This window comes from Microcaecilia unicolor, chromosome 6, assembly GCF_901765095.1.
Source record: "Microcaecilia unicolor chromosome 6, aMicUni1.1, whole genome shotgun sequence".
NCBI lineage: Eukaryota > Metazoa > Chordata > Amphibia > Gymnophiona > Siphonopidae > Microcaecilia > Microcaecilia unicolor.
This window is the reverse complement of record NC_044036.1, coordinates 230,003,303-230,022,928: the sequence shown is the minus strand read 5'-3', so window position 1 is coordinate 230,022,928 and position 19,626 is coordinate 230,003,303. Positions and strand designations below refer to the sequence as shown.

The 19,626-nt window shown below is 45.8% G+C and overlaps 1 protein-coding gene across 2 annotated transcripts in view; it reads right to left on the bottom strand.

The window, feature by feature from the left end:
* The window catches only part of ZMYND19 (zinc finger MYND-type containing 19), a 422,686-nt gene that overhangs the window by 68,848 nt on the left and 334,212 nt on the right, over positions 1-19,626 (bottom strand). Inside the window, exon 5 of one of the 2 annotated variants that reach the window (XM_030206586.1) lies at positions 18,547-18,661. The exons of the other annotated variant lie outside the window; for it this stretch is intronic. Coding sequence (XP_030062446.1) covers positions 18,547-18,661 — 115 coding nt within the window. The remainder of the gene's footprint in view (positions 1-18,546; positions 18,662-19,626) is intronic. 2 annotated transcript variants of the gene reach the window in all.

Here is a 19,626-nt window from a genome sequence, read left to right as displayed (position 1 = left end):
CAAAAACTACAGGCTGTACAGAGATGACTCACCTCCTACACGCTGATAAGCACTAATTGCATTAAGATGAACCCTTATAGTAACATAGTAAATGACAGCAGATAAAGACCTGTACGGTCCATCCAGTCTGCCCAACAAACCTTATAGAGTTGGTTTTCAAACCAGACTCAGAGACACAGGAGGTGCTCAATCAGTTATTGTGTAGGGCAAGAGAAGGGATATAAGGTCTTGCCCTCACACCAGATGAGGAAAGGCTGAAGAGGCTGGGGCTCTTCAGCTTGGAGAAAAGGCGGCTGAGGGGAGATATGATAGAGGTCTATAAGATAATGAGTGGAATGGAACGGGTTGATGTGGAGCGTCTGTTTACGCTTTCCAAAAATACTAGGACAAGGGGGCATACGATGAAGCTGCAGTGTAGTAAATTTAAAACGAATCGGAGGAAGTTTTTCTTCACTCAAAGTGTGGTTAGACTCTGGAATTCGTTGCCGGATATGGTGGTTGGGGCGGTTGGCTTAGCGGAGTTTAAAAAAAAGGTTAGACGGCTTCCTGGAGGAAAAGGAGATAGAATGTTATTGAACAGACGTAGGAATAATCCACTATTTCAGGGATGGGCCGGACGAAATGCTTGTTCTTTTGGCCGCTGTCGGAGACAGAGTGCTGGGCTCGATGGACCCTTGGATTGTCCCAACATGGCGATGCTTATGTCTTATTTAAAAGAATATCACCTCTTAGTGGAGTCTTTGCCGGAAGTCCGCAAGACATGGGAGACACCCTCAGGCAATCCAAGGGATTCAAGTTCTACGCTCTCAACATCCAAGCCACAAGGGCCAGGGATTGGAGGTTGAGATGCAGAAGGGTTGGAAAACAGTCCAATCTCCACGGGTCTTCTGAAGACAATTTCACAGTAAGAAGGAACCATATCTGTCGTGGCCAATGAGGAGTGATCAGTATCATGGTGCCTCGTTCTTGCCTAAGTTTTAGCATGGTTTTCTCTATCAGAGGTATAATCAACATAAACTGGGTACAATAATTACAATATAGCTGTAGAAATGACATATATTTATCTCCAAACAACTATCAATCACCAGAACAAAATACTTTATTGAATATTCAAATACTTAATAAAAACACTTGGGATATATTCACTTGCACTTGTTTCAACCTCCCAATTTCTAAAACATCTCAACTCCTACATATCTAATACAGCATATTAGCCTAACTCATTACTCCATGAACATACAGCTTATTGGTATCATAGAAATGGCATCCTGCCCAATCCTGCTCGAAGCATGTACTTGTCCTATACATCAAGCACACAATGAGGGGCATAATCGAACGCGAATGCCCATGTGTAAAAACGTCCATCTCTGGAGACGGCTCCGCGAAGAGGCGGAGCGAACCGTAAAATCGAAACGAGATGGCCATCCATCTAGAGATAGACGACACAAATGGTGAGATCACTGGACCTAGAGATGGCCGTCCGCGGTTTTCAGCGATAATCGAAACCGTTGCCGGCCATCTCAAAAACGGACCTAATCCAAGCCATTTGATCTTGGGCGGGGCCAGCATTCATAGTGCACTGGTCCCCCTGAGATGCCTTTATGCCAGCCTCAAATATCATACCTAGCTCCATGACAGCAGTATGCAGGTCCCCGGAGCAATTTTAGTTTAGTTGGTGCTGCACGGGACCCATGCAGAGAGCAAAAATCGGAAGAAAAAAAAAAACATGCAAATGCAGTCAGGGACGTCCAAAAAAAAACAACATGCAAGTGCAGTCAGGGACGTCCAAATTAAAACAGTAATAGTGGGATTTGAACCAACCACCTTCTGATTACAAGACCTGTGCTTTAACCACTGCACCACTTATTCAGCTGCCTAGACCTCCTTCCCTTTCCATTAAGTCCCTCCAAGTTTCTGTCAGCCAATCACAGCTTGTTTAGCTGACACCTATGTCAGGTAAATGAGCTGTGATTGGCTGACAGAAACTTGGAGGGACTTAATGGAAAGGGAAGGAATGTCTAAGCAACTGAATAAGTGGTGCAGTGGTTAGAGCACAAGTCTTGTAATCAGAAGGTGGCTGGTTCGAATCCCCCTATTACTATTGTTTTAATTTGGACGTCCCTGACTGCACTTGCATGTTTTTTTTTTTTGGACGTCCCTGACTGCACTTGCATGTTTTTTTTCTTCCGATTTTTGCTCTCTGCATGGGTCCCGCGCAGCACCAACTAAACTAAAATTGCTCCGGGGACCTGCATACTGCTGTCATGGAGCTAGGTATGGTATTTGAGGCTGACATAGAGGCTGGAAAAAATATTTAAACAGTTTGTTTTTTTAGGGTGGGATGGGGTTAGTGACCACTGGGGGAGACAGGGGAGATCATCCCCGATTCCCTCTGGTGGTCATCTGGTCAGTTTGGGCACTTTTTGGAAGCTTGGTCGTGAAAAAAAACAGGACCAACTTTGTGTGGACTAAATGCTCGTCGGGGACGTCTTGCTTCTTTCCATTATCAGGCGCAGAGGTCCATCTGTTAACCACGCCCCAGAACGCCCCTGTCCCGCCTTCGCTACTGTTCAGCCACGCCCCCGAGAATTTTGCCCGTCCCCGTGACGGAAAGCAGTTGGGGCCGTCCAAATTCAGTTTTCGATTATACCTGTTTTTGAGATGGATGTCCATCTCCCGATTTGTGTAGGAAGATGGGCGTCCGTCTCTTTTGAAAATAAGCTGGAAAGTGTCCTCCAAATATTTCTTATATCCAGGCGATTGTCATATAAAATTGCCAAATTCATCCATCCAATATGGATACATTTTTGAAGACTGGGCAATTTTATATGTCAATCTCCCAATATAAATCTGCTATTAAAAAAGCAAAAAGACTATTTGAATTTTATTAGAATAGAATAGCTAAACCTGATTTGAAAAAGTTTAGTATTATGCAATCCTCTATTAAGAACTCTGATGTCTCTGATTTGGAATCAATGTAACCTGAGGCAAAGGATTTGGCATCTTTTTTTCTCAAAAGATTGGATTAATAAATAATTCTTTTCCAAGAGTTATAGAATACTCCCATGATAGTTGTGATTATGACAAGAACAAAGAGGTTGATAATATACCTATAGATCGATTTTGGTCTTCTTCTAGGATGGTGACTGATGTAGAAATTAGAAATATTGTTAAAAGATTGTCTAATAGATAACTGTCCTTTATTGTTACTTAAAGATATTACTTCATATATGATGCGTTGGTTGATACTTATTGTAATTTGTATTATATTCTATACATTATGTTTTATTCACTTTATTGTCTGTTTGTAAGCCACACTGAACTTGAGTCTATTTCAGGCTAATGTGGGGATATAAATGTCATGAATAAACAAACATGGTTTCAGGAGCTTTTTTTTTTTTAGTACAGAGACCATGCTTTTGAAATTGACTTCACATGCAAGAGATTTTTTGAGTAAAAGAGAACAGATATTTCTTCTTCAATTTGATTTATCTGCTGCATTTGATACTACTAATCATGATGTCTTGTTATATAGACTCTCTGAGGTTGGCATCACTGGATTGATGTTACAGTGGTTTGAAGGATTTTTGAAATCTAGAAATTGTGTGGTACTAGCTGTCCCCGCTGGCATTGCTCAGCAATAGGTTAGTACTTTGTAATTAAGAAAAGCAAAGTTTATGTGTAATAACATTGTATAAATATGTATTTTTAACTATGATGGTTGCTACATTTTGTTTGATGTCTAATGTGTGAAATGAAAGAATAGGTATAGATATATGTATATAGATTTTTATTTATACAAACAGAAATAGAACACACAGGAGTAGATAAATATTAAATATGTTTAAATATAATCTGTAATAAGTTCTCATTCAAGCGCATTTTGATAGATAACTTTTTGTTTTGTGATTTGGTGCATATATGTATAAAGATTTATTTGAGTCAACTCGTGAACAGGCAATTCAGAGGTCTCTATTCCATCCTCATTCTTCTTGATCTTTCCGCTGCTTTTAACACTGTCGATCACAGCATACTCCTCGATACCCTGTTCTCACTTGGATTCCAGGGCTCTCTCCTTTCCTGGTTCTCTTCCTACCTCTCCCTCCGTACCTTCAGTGTTCACTCTGGTGGATCCTCTTCTACTTCAATCCCTCTGCCTGTCGGCGTACCTCAGGGTTCTGTTCTTGGTCCCCTCCTCTTTTCTATCTACACTTCTTCCCTTGGTTCATTAATCTCATCCCATGGCTTTTCCTACCATCTCTATGCTGATGACTCCCAAATCTACCTTTCTACCCCTGATATCTCACCTTGCATCCAAACCAAAGTTTCAGAGTGCTTGTCTGACATTGCTGTCTGGATGTCTCAACACCACCTGAAATTAAACATGACCAAAACCGAGCTTCTCATTTTCCCCCCCAAACCCACCTCCCCGCTCCCCCCGTTTTCTATTTCTGTTAATGGCTCTCTCATTCTCCCTGTCTCCTCAGCTCGAAACCTTGGGGGTCATCTTTGACTCTTCTCTCTCCTTCTCTGCTCATATCCAGCAGATCGCCAAGACCTGTCGTTTCTTTCTTTACAACATCCGTAAAATCCGCCCCTTTCTTTCCGAGCACTCTACCAAAACCCTCATCCACACCCTTGTCACCTCTCGTTTAGACTACTGCAATCTGCTTCTTGCTGGCCTCCCACTTGGTCACCTCTCCCCTCTCCAATCGGTTCAAAACTCTGCTGCCCGTCTCGTCTTCCGCCAGGGTCGCTTTACTCATACTACCCCTCTCCTCAAGACCCTTCACTGGCTCCCTATCCGTTTTCGCATCCTGTTCAAACTTCTTCTACTAACCTATAAATGTACTCACTCTGCTGCTCCCCAGTATCTCTCCACACTCGTCCTTCCCTACACCCCTTCCCGTGCACTCTGCTCCATGGATAAATCCTTCTTATCTGTTCCCTTTTCCACTACTGCCAACTCCAAACTTCGCGCCTTCTGTCTCGCTGCACCCTACACCTGGAATAAACTTCCTGAGCCCCTACCTCTTGCCCCATCCTTGGCCACCTTTAAATCTAGACTGAAAGCCCACCTCTTTAACATTGCTTTTGACTCGTAACCACTCGCCTCCACCTACCCTCCTCTCCTCCCTTCCTGTACACATTAATTGATTTGATTACTTTATTTTTTGTCTATTAGATTGTAAGCTCTTTGAGCAGGGACTGTCTTTCTTCTATGTTTGTGCAGCGCTGCGTACGCCTTGTCGCGCTATAGATATGCTAAATAGTAGTAGCAACATATAATTGGCCATGTGAAAAACATAGGTTTTGTAATAACACCTGTGACTTTTAATGTTTGACCTTCAGCCTTATTTATCAACATTGCAAAGGCTAGTTGAACTGGAAACTAGTCTTTTGAACTGTATCTGATAGTCAGATGGAATAAGAGGAAGGAAAAATTATGCTCTGACCTGATAATTTTCTTTCCTTTAATCATACCAGATCAGTCCAGACTAATGGGTTGTGTCCATCTACCAGTGGAAGGAGACAGAGAAAATAGTTCCAAGTAAACCGCCCCTTAAGGGTATCGTGCAGCCTGGAATGTTCAGTATTTCGAATAGCCAAGCAATGGTGCTCTGAAGTCTAGAAGAAAACACAGTTAATACCAAACCTCATTCCAAACTCTTGGAGCAAATATGCAGAACCTCACTGTTTTTGTCGAAGGCAAATGCAACCTCCCCTCACAGTAAAGTAAGCGGGAGGGAATGGTCCATACTGAGCTTGCCCAAGCACATAGAGATCTACCCCTGAATCTGGGGAAAGAACTCCGTGATCTCAAGTAACAGGAGTCATACAGAGCTGGCACAACAAGTGGCAGGAGATTGAATAGAGAAGATGAAGTAGGCAGTGCTGTAGGATATCCCACTGTATTGAAGCATCGTGTAACAGCCAGGGATATCTAAAGGAAACACTTTGACAGACTTTAGCCAAGGAGGGCATCTGGACTGGTCTGGTATGATTAAACGAAAGAAAATTATCAGGTAAGAACATAATTTTTCCTTCCTTGTCATCTATACCAGACCAGTCCAGACGAATGGGATGTAGCAAAGCAGTTTCCCAAAGGGGGGGGGGGGGGGGGGGGGGGGAGAAAAGAAGAATGCAGGAGGCTGAAAAATTAACAAAGCTATAAACACAGCAAAAACTGATCAGCAGAAAAGGATTCGAATATCCGAACCACCAGACTACCAAAATGGAACAGAGTTAGACACTAGAAAAGGAACTGAAGCCGTAGGACATAAAACAAACGTCCTGAGCAAAATAAAAACTACGTACCTGTCCCGAGAGTAGCAAGGATACTCATGCCAAAGGACCCTCCCTTGGAAAGAAGGCAACAAGAAGAACTGTCTCTCCTAGACCAGGATCCACTTCTCTGAACCCTAGCAGGATGAAGACTAACTCCCAAACTGCTGGTCTGTCTTGAGTCCAAGATGGTCGGAGAAAGCGACCCTAACAAGTACTAGGAGTATGCAATCCCAAACAGTGCGCCACACTTCATAGAAGAAAGGATGCAAGGCCCACGAACCACCCAGACCTGCACCTAGTGAGATAATCAAACTCCACAGAACAAGAAGAGACTCCAGAGTCAAGAGAACCAACTAACTGGAGCACTAGTCTCTCCAGGATAACCATGAAGAAAAGGGCAGCAGCATATCAAGGTACAACCGTAGAAACAGAGTACTCCTAAACCAGCTCGCTCTGGACATAGGGATGAAAGAACAGAGCCAAGAGAACAAAAGGAGACAAAGAGAGAGAGAGAGAGAGAGTCAAGAACCACACTGCGGAGAAAAGACCCCAAAGGTGACAAGAAGCCACAAAAGGAGCAGAGACGAATTCAAACTCCAGCAATGGAGAAGATTCTTGACTGCCACCAAGAGGCTACGGTAAGAAAAGGTGCCACAGGAATGGTAGCTAAACGGGAAACATTGCAGCCTTGTCTAGCAATCTAAACTGCAGTATGCCACAGCTGCCGAGAAGTTACTGTATCCAACCTGCAGAAAAGAGCTGGCGTTGACTGACAAGGTGAAACAGTGTCCAACAGGCAAAGGTGAAAATACGCTCCACAGTCAGAGACTGATCTGTGCTCAAGGGATAGAACTGAAGCTTCGCTCATCAGGCAAAGTAGGATCCGTGCTCAATGAGAACAAACGGATTTCCACTCAAAGCACACAAACTGAGCCATGTACCATGGGCAGAGAAGGAGTTGCACACCTCTGGCAAAGATAGAAATGCACTGAACAAGCAGAGAAGAAGCTGAGAGTAACAGACAGAGGATGAGCAGTGCCCCACTGAAACAGTTGGTTATTAGAGGTACTTGCAGAACTGAAGCTACAGTAGCGATAGAACTGTGTATAAAACACAGACAAGGACGCCAGCAAGGAGCTGCGCTCCGGACGCCAACAAGGAGCTGCGCCCCGGACGCCAACAAGGAGCAGCGCTCCAGACACCGAAAAGGAGTTATGGTTCCTACACAGACATGAAGCTGTGCAGCACCTGCAGTCACAGAGCTGTGCTCCACAGACCACCTTGCAACTGTGCCCAATTTGCAGAGAAGAGTTGTACTAAACACACAGAGGTGGAGTTACACTCAACAGGCGGTGGAGTTGTGCTCTGCATGCAGACAGGGAGCTGCATTCCATACAGAGAGAGAGAGTTGCATGCCACACACAGACAAGGAGCTGCATTCCACAAGCAGACACAGGACTTCGCCCCACACTGAGACCTGCAGAGAAAGAACTACACTCAACATGCAACAATGGAGCTGCGTTCAACATGCAGAGATGAAAGGTTGCAGAATATGCAGCGAATGAACTTCACTCAACATGCCATGGATAGAGCTGTCCTGAACATACAGTAATGGAGCTAAAGCCAACCTGGAACCGTGGAGCCAAGCCCAACATGCAGCTGCATGGAACGAGGGAGCCGCGCTCAACATGGAGTGATGGGGCTATGCTCAACATGGGGCTGTGCTCAATAGGCAAAATGAACAGCCAGAGAAGAAGGTGCTGCAGGAGGCAAACAAGAAAGGAGCACAACGTGGAAATGCAGACCTGGTGCTGCACTCCCCTGGCCCAGAGGGACTAAAACTACAAGAAGAGAAAGCCCTATGGTCTCTGAGCCACAATGACCGCCCTCCTAGGCAACCGAGACAGAGCAACAGTCAACGTAGAGAAAGAACTCCCGGTAAGAGGGAGGTAAGCATCACAGAGCTGGAATCCTCAGACCATAGGGAGCAAAATGCAGCCATAAGGCACTGAGGAAGAAACAACTCTCGCCAGGCCAGGAACAAAGAGAAAGCTGGCCACTAACACCAAACCGAGGAAAAACCAGCTAAGGGAGAGTCAAACTCCAGACGTAAAACATAGCCACTTCCCTGCAGAAAAGTAGAGAAAAGCGCAGAGCTAAGAGGCGATAATCCAGATGCACATCAATAGATCTGCTCAGCAGGAAAGAACTGAGCCCCTTACAGAAAAAGGAAGGCGTGCCAAATGTGCCAGGAGAGAGGCGCCTGAAACTAGAAAAGGCAAAATCCGCCTGTGCCAGGCTAAAATTCCCGCCCGAAATCAAGGAAGAGCTGAGGCAAACTAGTCCTAAAAAGGCACATTCCTGTAAAGAGACACTGAACTGAGTCAATGCAAGACTGGCAAGAATGGCGCTCCCAAGGGTACTCAGAAGAGGGATATGAGCTAGCAGTTGCACAACAAGGGCAACTCGGACCCCCCCCCCCCCCCCCCAGAAGTTAAGTACCCTGCAGACAAACCAGAGCAGACAGTAGGGATCCATGGAGACGAGAGAACCAGAACCTGCCTAAGGAAGGGAGGAAAAACTGCTGCTAAAACAAGAATCAAATAGCAGAGGCGTCTCAAGCAAGATGCCTGAAGCAGCAGAGATCGGATGGTCTGAAAAAGAACTGACCAACTGCTATGTAAGGCTGACAGGAAAGAAAAAATAGCCCTTGACTAAAAAGACCGAGCCTGCAGCCAAACGGAGCCAGCGAGAGATTTCCCCCACTTTGGAAACAGCAGGCTAAGACCTCCAAACTGCAAAGTACAAGTTCCAGCAACGGGGCCGCCCTCTGAACCAGCCACCGTCTAGGACCGTGAAGAGGAGAAAAACAACTGAGTTTTGTGATCCAGACATGAGCCGTGCCCCACACACAAAAAAAATCAAAGCAACTGGTACCAGCTCGGAAGGGTCCAAGATCAGAATCTGATACTGGACAGCAAAATTCTAAGAAACATCACAAGCGGCCCCCTAGAATATGTTGCCAAAGGCGGGAAAGAAAGAAAACACCGTGAGGGAACAAAATGGCCAGACAAAAACTGAGAGAGCAGAGAAGCGAAGCCGAATGCAAGGATAGTGCCCGCCAAAAACCAAGGCGGTCCTGAGATGAAGGAACTAAAAATAAATCAGGTAATACGCAAGAGAAAGAAGGAAAAACAAAGTTTCTTCTTCTTCTTTTTAACAATCTTCTTCACTAGTGACAGGAATAAAGGTTTACCTCAGAGGCAGAAAAGGAGAGAAAAAAACAAAGTTTCTTTTTTAAAACAACCTTCTTCACTAGTGATAAGAATAAATAAATGCATACCTCAGAGGCAGAAATTCAGACATACCTATCACCACAGAAGAGCAGACAAGTTACTCCGTGCCACAATCAACCATCACCCTGCTAGAAAGACAGCCAGGGGAGGGGAGGGAACCAGTGTCACTGAATATCACCCTAGCTAGCAGATGAGGAACTCTGGACCACTGAGTATCATCTAAAACTAGCCCCAACACAGCTACCAGCACACCCCTGGCTCCACTGTCGCCAAAAGAATCTGGGACAGGAGCCGCCAGCCAGCAATCCAGAGCAGCTGCATGATCCGTCCACCATCCGCTAGGAGACAGAGAAAATACCAAACATTCCAGGCTGCACGATACCCTTAAGGGTAAGGGGCGGTTTACTTGGAACTATTTTCTCTGTCTCCTTCCGCTGGTAGATGGACACAACCCATTAGTCTGGGCTGGTCTATAGATGACAATGAATTTTTGTTATAAAAACGTGCTGTCCTTTGGCTCAACCTGTCAAGATTATAGCTTCAATAACGTACGGCATTAGAGCTTTAAGAACTAAACGTGTGCGATTACATAGCTTTGGAGCATTTAGATTTGTAGCAGTATGATTGGCGAACCAATTTTTAAGTGTTGATGTGGTGGCATTCCTGGTGGATGCAGAGAATTTAGAAATTCAACCTGATAATTTACAATGTCATTAGTATCTTGCATTGTGTTAACAGACAAACACACTTTAGTTTCAACTGATAGCATGTCTTGGATTACATTGTTCATTTCATTGATGTTTTAAGTTTTTTGGATCTAGAATTGCTCATGCGCATAACCATTCTGGTTCGGATAATGATTTGCAATGTTTGGAAATACTTTTTGGTCAGTTTTAAATGCTGCACAGAAGTCCAATGATTGGGGGACTTGAGGCAAACTGAGTTCATCATAGCTTTTTGAAAGACATGCAATGTTTGTCAAAAGTCACCAGAAAGGACTGTAACAATTCCTCCCATCAAATTCTCATTACTTTTTAAGTCTTGTAGGCTTCTGTTGACTGCATCTACAGCATGCTTATGAGCCATGGTGCATTCATCCGAAACAATGAGGCTACATTGTTGTAATAATTTAGCTACTCCTGTTCCTTTGTTTATTTGACAAACTGAGTTATCAGTATGAGCTAAGAGTAGGGTTACCATTCGTCTGGATTTCCCCGGACATGTCCTCTTTTTGAGGGCGCTGTCGGGAGTCCGGGCGGATTTGTTAATTTGCTGGCTTTGTCCGGGTTTTTTCTTCTACGAGACTAGTCCTCCTGACTCCTCCCATCCGTCGTCCTCCTGCCTATGCACGCAAGCGATGTGCAGCGTGCTTGCCAGCCTGCCCCACTCAGCTGATGTTTGTAAATAATGATCCTCCTCCCTCCCTCCGTCCACAGTCTGCAGTCTTGTGAGGGAGAAATGTGCTCCTGTAATCCGATCTCTTCTTGAAAGCCTGCAAGGCAGTGCTGCAGACAGAAGCTGTATCAATAAGGAGCTCTGTTCCTCTCTGAAAAGGGCTTCCTGAGCTGCCTTTGATTTGCAGATTCCCTAAAGGGAGGGCCTTGTAGGAGAAGTTGCTCAGCTCAGGTTTTGGCGGCACTTCTGACTGACTGGCTTTCAAACTATCGTTTCTTGTGCTTTTCTTTGAGCTCCTGTATCTGAGTTTTCTTCCGTGGTGGCCCAAATCTACCAATTGCAGGAATAGTAAAGAGTGTTGGGTTTTTTTTTCCTGGACGAGAGGTTCCTCGGTGACAGCAGCTTTAAGAATGAAGTTATCATTTACAGGAGCGTAAGAGGTAGAGCCTCCACATTAATGTATGTGTACTTGTGCACATAGGTAGATTAATGTGAAATGGGAGGCAATTACTCATTGTTATTTCTCTGTAATGTTCCCCAGCTCTAAAAGGAAGGTTGACAATTAAAGATTTAAATAAAGAGTATACCTGTAACCTCATTGAGAACCTCATTTTAAGCACCTCTTTAACTTTCTGAAATTCTTTTAAATGACTGTGACACCTTTACCAACTTATCCTGGAATTGTGGTGAAACGGAAAGATATAGAAATATTTATGAAAATAGCCTGTCGTGGGCCTGGTCTGGAACAGAATTGAGGGACCTTGTGATTGATTTGAGTGGCAAAAAGATCCACCGAGGGGGTGCCCCAAGCTCGGAAGATCTTGCGGACAACGTCCATGTTCAGTGACCACTCATGAGGTTGCATTATCTTGCTCAGTCTGTCGGCCAGACTGTTTACGCCTGCCAGATACGTGGCCTGGAGAAACATGCCGTGCTGGTGAGCCAAAAGCCACATCTGGGTGACTTCCTGACACAGAGGGCAAGATCCGGTGCCCCCCTGCTTGTTGATGTAATCATAGCAACCCGATTGTCTGTCTGAATTAGAATGATTTGATGGACAGCCGGTCTCTGAAAGCCTTGAGAGCGTTCCAGGTCGCTCGTAATTCCAGGATATTGATCTGAAGATCCTTTTCCTGAAAGGACCAAGCTCCCTGAGTGTGAAGTCCATCTACATGAGCTCCCCACCCCAGGAGGGAAGCATCCGTCGTCAGCACTTTTTGTGGCTGAGGAATTTGGAATGGACGTCCCAAGGTCAGATTGGATCGAATGGTCCACCACTGAAGGGAACTGCAAAAATCGGTGGAGAGATGGATGACATCCTCTAGATACCCTGTGGCTTGGCACCACTGGGAAGCTAGGGTCAATTGAGCTGATCTCATATGTAGGCGTGCCATGAAAGTTACATAACTGTGGAAGCCATGTGTCCTAAGAGTCTCAACATCTGCCGAGCTGTGATCTGTTGAGATGCTCGAGCGAAGGACACTAGGGACAGGAGACTGTCTGCCTTTGCTTGGGGAAGGTAAGCTTGAGATGTCCGTGTGTCCAACAGAGCTCCAATGAACTCCAATTTCTGAACAGGGAAAAGGTGGGACTTGGGATAATTGATTACAAACCCTAGTAGCTCTAGCAGTTGAATAGCGATCCGCATGGACTGTAGAGCTCCTGCCTCCGAAGTGCTCTTCACCAGCCAATCGTCATAAGGGAACACATGCACTCCCAGTCTGCGTAGCGATCCTGCGACAACTGCCAGGCATTTTGTGAAGACCCTGGGCACAGACGCAAGGCCAAAGGGCAGTACACAGTACTGAAAGTGCCGGGTTCCCAACTGAAATCATAGGTGCTTCCTGTGGGTTGGAAGTATCAAGATGTGAGTATAGGCATCCTTTAAGTCCAGAGAGCATAGCCAATCGTTTTCCTGAATCATGGGAAGAAGGGTGCCCAGGGAAACCATCCTGAACTTTTCTCGGACTAGGAATTTGTTCAGGGCCCTTAGGTCTAAGGATGGGACGCATCCCCCATTTTCTTTTGCACAAGGAAGTACCTGGAATAGAATCCCAGCCCTTCTTCCCCGGGTGGAACGGGTTTGACCGCATTGGCCTTTAGAAGGGCGGAAAGTTCCTCTGCAAGTACCTGCTTGTGCTGGGAGCTGTAAGAATGAGCTCCTGGCGGGCAATTTGGAGGCCTGGATGCCAGATTGAGAGTGTATCCTAACCGGACTATTTGAAGAACCCACCTGTCGGAGGTTATGAGAGGCCACCTTTGGTGAAAAAAATATCAACCTCCCCCCGACAGGCAAGTTGCCTGGCAAGGACACTTTTACTGAGGCTATGAAGCACTGGAGCCAGTCAAAAACCCGTCTCTTGCTTTTGCTGGGGAGCCCTAGGGGCCTTAGGCACACGGCGTTGATGGGAACGCGCATGCTGGGGCTGAGCCTGAACCGGCTGTTGAGAAGCAGGAGTGTACCTACGCCTATTATAGGAATAGGAAGCACTCCTCCTCCCTCCAAAAACCTTCTAGAAGAGGAGGCAGTAGCAGAAGATGTCCGGCGGGAGAGAGAATCCATGGCATCATGATGCTTTTTAATCTGATCAACCACGTCCTCTACTTTTTCTCCAAAAAGATTATCCCCCCCGGCAAGGAACATCCACCATTCGCTGCTGGGTCTTCTGATCCAGGTCAGAGACATGCAGCCATGAGAGTCTGCGCATCACTATACCTTGAGCAGCTACTCGGGATGCCACATCAAAGTGTCGTAAGACCCCCTGGCCAGGAATTTGCGACACGCCTTTTGCTGCCTGACCACCTGGTGAAAAAGTTCAGTACAGAGTCCATGGAGATCCTGTAATGGTGAAGGCCCAACTTCCTCACAATTCCATGGTGGTGGACTCTGCTCTCAGAAGAGCCAAGAGTACTAGAGACTATGCCTCGGCGCCCCCAGGAAGAGGGTCTAGGACCTTGGATTCTTTTGGGAGGAGAACATATCAGGCTGCTATGCTCGCCGCCAGGATCCAAACTTACCAGCTGTACATGAGCATCCACTTGTGGAACTCGGTGAGGCAACTGTCCAGTTTAGTTGTGCTTCAGACATTTCCCGAACGAAAGATGAGAAAGAGAGACTCTCAGGTGGAGACATTCTGCTCTCAATAGGCGGAGTAGGATCAGAGGGAACCCCACATGACTCTTCCTCCAAAAAGTATCTAGGGTCTTCCTCCTCTTTCCACGAGCGCTCCTTATCAGTATCGGCCAAAAGCTCCCTAAGAGCAGCCCGAACCCGAGCCTGTCTCGACGTCGAGGATCGTTGACCTCGTGGGGGGATGTCGAGAAGTCGACCCCTGCCTGGATTCTCGCGAAGCTTCCTCCACCGACGTCGAAGGGGAATCGACCCGGGTGGTGGCCGATGCCGGTACCGCCAATGGCACTGAGGACGGAGACCTCACCACAGGCGAGGGCCGAGATGCCGCTTCCGTAGTCGGTACGGAAGGCGCAAGCACCCCCAACACCGAGGTAGACTGGCGCAACAACCCCTCCAGGAGCTCTGGAAGAAGGGCCCTGATGCGCTCGTCAAGAGCTTCCATCGGAAAAGGCTGGGGGGGGGGGGGGGGGGGCGGTGCAGGAGTCAGTGCTAGAAGCTGAGGGGGCTCGAGAGCCGGTACCAGGCTGCCAGATGACCGACGCATCGGCACTTCTTGTATGGAGGGTGAGCGGTCCTCCCGGCGCCACCGCTTCTCAGGTGCCGAAGCCCTCGGCTCCCCGGTACCTTGTATGGAAGATCGATGACGGTGCTTCTTCACCATCGCTCGATGCTTGTCATCGAGACTCCTCGGTACCGACGAGGAGGACGTGGAATCCTCACACCTCCTTGGGGCCGGGTCCGACGAAGGTCGATCCCGGGGGGGGGCCTGCATAGGCCTTGAGACAGGTGGAGACCTGCTCGATGCTTCGCTGCTCCCAGCGCACTGCGGCCTTTCGGCAGCCATTACCTGAACTCTCGATGTCAATGCTTCCCTCGACGCCGCAGACCTCGGTACAAATGTCGATACCGACGTCGAAGGACCAGACCGGTCAGAAAAACGTTTCTCGCGTTGAGCCTCCAGAGCCACCTGGGTCCGTTTTTTCATCAAATTACACAGCTTACAGGCAGCTGGTAGATGGTCGGGCCCCAGGCACTGAAGACCCCACGCGTGGGGGTCGGTTCCCGAGATGGTCCGGTTGCACAGAGTACAATGCTTGAAGCTGCTGGGTGTCCTCGATGACATGGAGGGAAAAATGGCAGCAGCAAAATTAAACAGCTTGATGGTGCCAAATAAAAGGGCACAAAAAAATGGGGAAAACAGCCCGACCGAGCAGCCTAAAGGCGGCCGCGTCGAAAAATTAAGGAAACTTTAAAGGGGAAGCAGAGAACTAAGAAAATAAAGGGAAAATTTTTTTTTAAATATTTGAGTAAACGAGATTAAAATTAAAGAGAAAACTGGGGATAAACTTGGGCGATGAACGCCAAGAAACGGTTCTCCTGAGCCGAAAAAAGGAAACGTATGGAAAAAACAACTTTCCCAGTCGTGGATTGAAAAGAACTAAATGACACGCTCGCGTCGTGGGCGGGAACCTGCTTGCGAATGCACTTTCTCCTGCGCGATGCTGCATTCTCGAAAGTTCTTCGTTTTTTTTATAAGTTCCGGTCTCCTGGGCCGTCGCGGATGACGACCCATCAGTGATAATATTCAGCCTGCTTGTCCTCAGAGCAAAGGGTTAAACGCGCGCGGGGGAGGGGGGGGGAGGAGTGGAGAGGAGGGCTGTCAGGGAGCTGAGGGAGGGCAGGAAGAAACTCTGAACATGGATGGGAGGGCAGAGGGAGAGAACAGATGGCTGGAATTGGAGAGGAGGGCAGGGGGAGAAGAGATCGCTGGACAGGAGAGGAGGGGAGAGCAGGGGAGAGAGGAGAAATGCTGGACATGGATGGAGGGGAGGGAAGAGAGGAGAAATGCTGGACACGGACTGAGGGGAGGGAAGAGAGGAGAAATGCTGGACATGGATGGAGTCTGTGTACTTTTTAAAAAATACTATAAATAAAAATCACAAAAAAGGAAGATTAAAACAAACAAAAAAACATAGATAAAACAATCCGTATCTCATACCCCTGAAGCATATTACTCATTATACACCCTTCCCAATTATTACTTATCATGAAAGAACATTTCTCCTAACGGTTCCCTTAAAAACATAATCACACTTGCTAGTGCCCGTTTCATTTGTGTGAGAAACGGGCCTTTGTTACTAGTATGTATATATTTTTTTGTTTTTTCCTGTTCAAAGATACAGTGTGTTTATTGAGAGACTATCATAAATTTTGAATGAAATTCAAAATTGGGAATTTAAAAATATATTAAAATTAAATATGGAAACACAATTTTTGTGGTTTTCAAAACTAATATTCCATCTTCTCTTATATTATTGGATGGTACAATTTAATGTGGATGTTGTATCCAAAGGTTTGGGCATTTTATTGGTTTTTGTCCTACTTTTGAGCATCAGGTAGTGGTAAACAAATCTTTTTTTTTTTAAATAAAACAATTACAGCTTATTTGCTCAAATTTTTATCATAAGCATTTTAGAGTGCTAGTTCAGATGGTGATCTTATCTATTTTAGACTATGGTAATGTATTATATACAGGCAGTGGTGTGCTGGAGCCGGCTCGCAAGATCCGGTTGTTAAATTTTCTTCGGACTTGTGAGCTGGTTGTTAAAATGGGCGAGCCAGCTCTCCTCCCTCCCTCACGGCCGGTCCAACCCGACACGGTAAGCATGGCAGGGGGGCGCCATGCTTACTGCCACTTATCTGCCCACCCTGGCGCCCTCTTCTTGCCCCAAGGATCATTTTTATTTTAAATTTACCTAACCTCCGTCCGTTCATCACTGGAAGCACTCCTCCCTTCCCGAGTCCCGACGTCTCTAGCAGAAGCTTCCTGATTCGTTCATTCTCATTGTCCCGCCCTCGAGGGACAATGGCCAAGTTTTGTTTCTCTCAACAAAATATTGCCGGAGATACAGTGTCTCAAAGTTGCCGAAATCTCGGAGTCATACCATAGAAGGCTGCAGTATGGGGTCAAACAGATTACTATATCTCAGCAAGTATTGCATTGGCAAACGTAAAACTTTACCAATGTTCATTGGGGACACGTATGAATGTTCACAAAAAAATTCATCGAAATCCGTGATGGTCACGCAGGGACCACCAGACCACTTGACATGGAATGACCCAAGATGGCTTTGTTCTGTTTCTGTGAGTCTTACATCCTGCACGTACAATGTGCAGGACGTCAAACTAGAACGAAGCCTTGCACGGGATTGGGAAGAGGAGGACCTCGGCTCGGCTGGGGTTGGGGTCCCCCGCCAGCAAAGGTAGGCGAAGGCGGGTTGGTGGCGGGAGGGGGGGAAGAGAGGGTCATCGGCAGGGGGTCCAGGGACAAATCTACAGGAGCCCAGGCCCCCATGGTCCCATACTGGCTATGCCACTGACCTATACTATCTCTAAATTTCTGATATCCTGCTGAAGCTCCTCCTCAATTAAACAACCAATAATCTCACAGATGTGAAATACAGTTTTTAGATCGATGTCTTTAGTGAACAGAAGTGCCTGGCTAGATATCAGATAATGGACTTTAAAACTATTTTACCTTGTTTCAAGATATAAAATAAGCAGTTCTACCGAATGACTACATATATATCACAGAAATCTCAACTTTCCTACTTCAAAGGGACTCAGACCCTCATTGAGCACTGTCTGTGAAATTAACACTGTTAAATGCAGGCAAAGACAAACTGGGCTTTGTTAAACTGAATAGACAGAAAGCTCTGAAACCTCACCTACTTTAATACAAAAATCTGCTCTGGCCAAATAAATCAAAGATCTTCATAGACCCTAATAATCTGAGGAAGAAGATATAACAGCCTTAAGAAATGTTTTCTGACTTAAGGAGAGTTAAAACAAGCATAGCTGCCTTCTAAAAAGTGCTTAAAATAAATTACTCTGCTTAGTCTCAAAAATACCTGTCCTACCCCCTCCCCCTCCACTACCTGCAGTAATTCCAAACTGCCAACTTGAAAAAGAACTGTGTTTTTGTAACTTTCCTTCAAACAGTAAACAAAGGAAATTGTCAAATCAGAGTGACACTACAACCTGTCTGGAGGAACCTAGGAGCAAAATTAGTGGAAAAGCCATCCTTATCCTGCAGACCGACTAGACCACGCAGCTTGACAGAGCAGTCCGGTGCCGGTGGACCAGAGCAGGCAGATGCAGATCGGCAGTGCAATCAAACATTGGCACACCACAGTGTACTCCAGCCCAGAAGAATGGTGTAATCTCACTCTCACCACTCTCGGCGATGACCAGTTGAGGAGTCAGAACAGCAATGTGCCCCAAGGTTGCAGATGAACTGTGAAAGGTGAGCTGATACTGGGGATCGGGATTTGCGCCCTGCAAGAGCCCAGTTCTGGACAGCCCACCACCGCACTGCAGGCACCCTACATGACCCAACATTGAAGAACAGCACCCAGAACCAAGACCTCTCACCTGTGGGTGATGCGGCAAGTATGTGCCCTCTACACTGCTCCTCTGAGCTGCCACGATTAACCACAGCATCCTCCACTCTCCGAGCAAGTAGTTTGCTGATTGGAGCACCAAACTACTGCAAAAAAAAAAAAAAAAAAATAATAATAATAAAAATAAAAAAATAAAAAGGTGTTCTCCAAACAGTGTTCTTCCCCAAGCCGCCTGGAGCACCAAACGGCCTGATTTAAAATCTACTCCTGCAATCACACAGCTCACATGCTGCGCAGCTACTAAGGCACCCTTGACATGATCTTCCCATCTGCCTAATTACTCACTGCTGCAGACACTCATAGCTGAACACTTTTGCCTCCCAACTACTATGGCAACACCACTACAATTAATTTTTCAGCCTTGACTTTTCTCTCTCAGGGTAATTCTATTGCCAGAAGCAATATATTAAGTAGTAACTACTCTATAACACATCGAACTTCTACTACTCATTTATCCTTTAGACGCGACTGTTACTGAAGGACATTTTTCACTGCTGTATTATTTTTATGTACTAGCTACCTTTCTTCTATCTGATCATTCACTGATGCAGGCAAACCACCTGAACTCCCAAGCCAGAAGTAACCCCCAAAAATGGCCAACCTAAAGGCATGGATCTTCTACTAGGGTAAAAACAAAGTAAAAGCAGATCGAATAAACACAACAATAAACAAAACAAGTAAATAAAAAGAGAAGTGGTTTATTAAAACAATTACCCAACGTGGCCAAGTTTCGCCCTCAGGCTGCGTCGGGGTAAAAAGACTACAAAATAAAAACATACACAAGTTCAATAAAATATATTCAACATAACTAAACAGTTAATCACATATAAATAATATTAAAAATATATTAAGGATGTAAAACAATAATTTAAAAACTTTAATTACAAAAACATTGAAAAACACATTAATCGAAGAACTTATACTCAGGCAGCAGGAGATCGCAGTGTGATAATGTGTGTGAAGACAAGAAGAAAGGATGAATAAATCAATGTGACAATCATTGTGACATGCTATTCCATATTACAAATAACTTCATGTGATATAGGTATTA